Below are 4,541 nucleotides of genomic sequence, written 5' to 3'. Positions count from 1 at the left end.
GGGTTTTTTTATAATAAAAATAGTATAGCCGCGCGGCTATACATTTTTGGCATGTGACGGGCTCCAGGTGCTTCCTTTTCATGAATAGTATAGCCGCATGGCTTTACTGGGGCCCTTTTTTAAAATCTTTTTTTTTATATATAAATAGTATAGCCTATACTCTTTATATAGATACAATGATTTTTTTGTTAATTTTTTTTCCCAATTTTTATTGATAAGAGTAGTTTAGAGAATTATCCATTCCTATTAGGCTATTGTCTAAGTTTCTAATGTACCTTTTTGAGTTTTTATTTTTCTAGAGCTATTACCCGTATAAAAAATTTAGCATTTTCACGTTTAATACTCGTACTATACACATAGGTACGTAATTTTCATGTTTAATACACTTAATTTTTTTTATATACAAAATTTTCAATTATACACACAAAATTCATGTATTATACACAAAATTTTCGCATGTTATTAAATAAAAATAATATATATTAGAAAATTTTAAAAAATAAAAATAAAATATTATATAGTGGCCGAATATATCAATTGTAATTTGCCAAAATATTGTCGAATAAAACACTTACGTATTTTATTCATATTTTTCCTATTCCGTATTTTACTAACTACGAAAGAATCTGAGAGGCTAAGATTTGGGCTTTATTTCTTACTTGTAACAAAAATGCAAAATGGTGATTTTGCAATTTCTTTGCCAACTAGAACAACAATTTCAAACAAAGATTTATGGATATAAGAGTAAGTGATGTGGTAGTATTCTTCATGTAAAATGTTATTTGAATTGTGAAACAATTACCAAGAACACTCCAACTCAGCATGCAATTCTCTACAACAAATAATATGTGTAGTAACAGAATTTAGTAGCACTCGAGTGAATGAGGTAGACTAAGGGCAAACATTCAAACGAAAAAAGAAGAAGAAAAAAATTGAACTCTCAAATTGACTTACTGTGAAATTTCACTCTCTTCAATATCTCCTTTGGAGATGTTGAAACTAGCAAATTAATATATACTAGCCTCTCTGCACGTGCTTTCGCGCCTGCGAGAGACTTTTTTTAAAAAAAATTTAAATTTATTTTAGAATTAAAAAATATAATAGATAGTTGTGTTCCATAAAAGTAGGACATATTATATGATTTTGTTTTTAATTTTAATTTTTTTAATATAAAAAAATGTGAATTTCCAATATTATCCTTATTTAATTAATAATTTCAATTCTTAATGTTTCAATTAACAAATGGTATTTTCTGGTACAGTCCTGATCTCTTGGACCACAGGAGTCCAAGAGATTGTGGTCACTTACCGTTGGATATTAATCTAATGGTTCAAAAAAGTTTCTTAAAATGAGTGCAAGAGTGAGTGAACCGTTGAATTTACATTCAACGGTGAGTGACTACAAATCTCTTGGACCCCTGTAGTCCAAGAGATCGGGATTGTTTTCTGGTATTTTGAATGTTTCACCATTCTCTGCCTTTTGCTTTATATATATAGATATATAAAGTATAAACTCATGCAATTAGGAGGGTCATTTTCTTTTAATAAATAGCATATAGCCGTGCGGCTATACTCCAATTAAACATAATATACTAAAGCATAAGAATATCATCGAAAGGCAATTTATCTCCAACCCAATACGTGGTAAAAAGGAAGTACCTAAATGAGAAATATAAAACAAACTACTTGACAACAGATATATTACCCGGAAGAAGCTCTGTTGTCAGCAATTGCTCCACCCTTGTCACCAAAATCAACCCCTGGTGCACGAGGACCTGAACAGTACACATCCTTGTCACCAAATCTGCGTTCTCCTCCATCAAAGAGAGGTGGGCTGCTGTTCGCATCATCAAAACATCTACATTACATTCCAACCAATCAAAGGGTTCAACGAACGAACTAGAAAAGGAAGCACATATCTGTCACAGTTTACTTACACAAATCAGTTAACTGATGACTAGACGAAGAGACGGCGGCAAACGAAGAAGGTCGAGGTCTCTCTTGGCCATAGCCTGTTATTTTCCCTTTTGCTTTTTTTTAATCATGCTGGAGAATGTAAAAGAGCTGTTTCCTAAGCAATTTCAAACTTTGGACCTCTTTCAACATTGAAAAGATAAGTAATTAATTGTAGAAACATTGGGATAAAATCAAATTGGGATTATGCTAATTGTAATCAAATTGGATTACACTTCAATTAATTAATAGCTATTATATTTCGTCTAACGAGTGAGATTGTCCATCAAATAATAAAACTCACGCAAATGCCTAATCGAGGGTTTAGGCCCAAGAATTGTTTTTTATTTTCACTAAACCCAAGAATTGTAGGAAAATAATTATTAAACATCATCTACGAAATTTCTCAACGACACAGATAACAGAAAAATAAATTTTGCAAAGTGCGATTCATAGACCATATAGAATAAAAACAAACATCTAATACAATCCCAAGACTCTTGCAAGTCAAACAAAACTGCTATCCTAATACAGAATGTCATCCTTTCTTAAATGCAAACTTAGGAAACCAAACGGTGTCTAAGTAAACCATTTCCTTAGGAGAGATCAGAGCTTGCTGGGCCAGCACCAAAACCCCCAGCTCCACCAGATCCACCGGCACCACGACCAAAGCCAGGCCTACTACCCTGATATTTAGGGAGAAGGAAGCACAATGAGTTAACAAATACATCATTTTTCCAAAGTGAGGAAATCTTCTAATCATAAAACACATTTAAGTGGGCAGTACATAAGTTTGTTAAGTCCTCATTAACAAGGTAAATGGGATCAGATAGAATACAATTCCAAAATGTAAAGAAGAAAAGAATATCATCGGAAGGCAATTGATCTTCAACCCAATACATGGTAAAAAGACAAGTACCTAAATGATAAATATTAAAAAAATTACTTGACAACGGAAATATTACCCCAAAAGAAGGTCTGTAGTCAGCAGGTGCTCCACCCTTGTCACCAAAATCACCCCCTGGTGCACGAGGACCTGAACGGTACCCATCCCTGTCACCAAATCTGCGTTCTCCTCCATCAAAGCGAGGTGGGCCGCTGTTCACATCATCAAAACATCCACATTACATTCCAACCAATCAAGGGGTTCAACAAACGAACAAGAAAAGGAAGCACATATCTGTCGCAGTTTACTTACACAAATCAGTTAAATAACTTCTTCCTAAATGATCGATATCACATACTCTAGAACAAAGAACCAGACTCTACAAAAATCAATAGATCCAATAACCAATATAGACGATGAAACAAATCAATTACCGTGGGCGGTCACCAGATGGGCCCAAGGGGCGACCAGGAGGCTTGGCCTGCTTCTTCAAAGTTGCAGGGACAATCTCAGATGGAAGGTTGAGGTAGTTCCTCAAAAACTCAATACCATCATTGGTCAGGTACCAGTAGTAGTGCATCCAAGCAAAAGTTTCTCTCACATACTCCTTGGATTTGAAGCTCTGCATCAGCTTAATCACCTGCAGATTTGGCACATCGATTTCTGGGTGCTTTGCCAAGTTATAGTCCTTCTTTGCATAGCACACTCCCTCTGTTCAAATTAAATTCAATAAATTTTAACAAAAAAATGGAAACGAAGAACCTAATTTCATTGAGAATAAATAAAAAACTAATCTTTTTGCGTGTACCTTGGAATAGGTATTTGGAGATTTCTCTCCTGTTCTTCTCTGAGATGATCTAGGATAGAAAAAACCAAATGTAACATATCAGAACCATGAACAAACAAACTTTTTCTTTTTCATTTTCATTTCAGTTTCACAGGAAACAAACAGAGAATTGGATAGAGAAATACCATGGTTGCGAAGTTGAGCTGATGACTGGAGGAAGAGACGGCGGCAAACGAAGAAGGTCGAGGTCTCTCTCGCACTAGAGGAAGAAAATAAAAGAGAGAAATTCCTTATCTTCCAATACAGAAGATCCACATCCAATAGAGTTATGAGCCGAAAAAAGCTTCGGAAAATCCATGAGAATATAAACAACAATGAAGGCAAATATTATACAAAAAACAGTAAAGGCAACTCTTTTACCTGTGTTAGAGAGCCCTCAGAATATAAAAGAGAAAATTGTAAGTACCGAAAAAACAACAATGAATATGACATGTTGAACCACAGAGAACAAATGCAAATAGGATTTAAATACTAAAAAAACTGAAAAACTAGAAAGAAGGAACATCAAATAGCAAATAGAGATGGCATCAATAATTATCAAAATGGAAATATTAAAAATTTGACGTTACTTTTACCCAGAAACCAAATAAACATATATAGACAAAATCAGAGAAAAAATCATATCTCAGATACAGACGGAATATGAGATATACCTGATATTGTGAGGAGAGAGCAAAGCAAGCCGGAGAATCAAGCGATTTGACAACAGTGAATCATGAGCATAGAGAGGGGATCGATGAATGAGAGTCGAGATATGAAGAAGACGAGAGAACAGTGAAGAGGAGGCGGCTGGAAAGAATATGAGTTCAATTAGGTTTCACGAAAGTTAGAAAATAATTTCAAGAATCCCGCCCTG

At 34.4% G+C, this 4,541-nt stretch overlaps 1 protein-coding gene across 2 annotated transcripts; it reads right to left on the bottom strand.

The window, feature by feature from the left end:
- LOC18788458 (40S ribosomal protein S10-1) lies at nt 2,300–4,541 on the bottom strand. 2 transcript variants are annotated; one of them, XM_007223480.2, is made up of 6 exons: nt 4,339–4,541; nt 3,811–3,884; nt 3,647–3,695; nt 3,273–3,549; nt 2,918–3,050; nt 2,300–2,638 (listed from the first exon to the last, which is right to left on the bottom strand). In XM_007223480.2, the coding sequence occupies exons 2-6, from the start codon at nt 3,811–3,813 to the stop codon at nt 2,549–2,551; spliced, it is 552 nt and encodes a 183-aa protein (XP_007223542.1). In that variant the 5' UTR covers nt 3,814–3,884; nt 4,339–4,541; the 3' UTR covers nt 2,300–2,548. The 2 variants fall into 2 exon arrangements, with proteins under 2 accessions (XP_007223542.1, XP_020423635.1); XM_020568046.1 differs by lacking the exon at nt 4,339–4,541 and having other exon boundaries at nt 3,811–3,903.

The sequence above is a fragment of the Prunus persica genome, chromosome G1 (assembly GCF_000346465.2).
Source record: "Prunus persica cultivar Lovell chromosome G1, Prunus_persica_NCBIv2, whole genome shotgun sequence".
NCBI classification, from domain to species: Eukaryota; Viridiplantae; Streptophyta; class Magnoliopsida; order Rosales; family Rosaceae; genus Prunus; species Prunus persica.
The sequence above is the reverse complement of the archived record's forward strand: the minus strand, read 5'-3'. Positions and strand labels throughout refer to the sequence as shown.

Bases quoted from the DNA above. Each gene is read 5' to 3' on its own strand.
- LOC18788458 (XM_007223480.2), bottom strand. The intron at 3,051-3,272 runs GTAATTGATTTG...TGATGTGAACAG, and splicing joins CCATCTGGTGACCGCCCACG to CGGCCCACCTCGCTTTGATG. The intron at 2,639-2,917 runs GTAATATTTCCG...CCTAAATATCAG, and splicing joins ACTACAGACCTTCTTTTGGG to GGTAGTAGGCCTGGCTTTGG.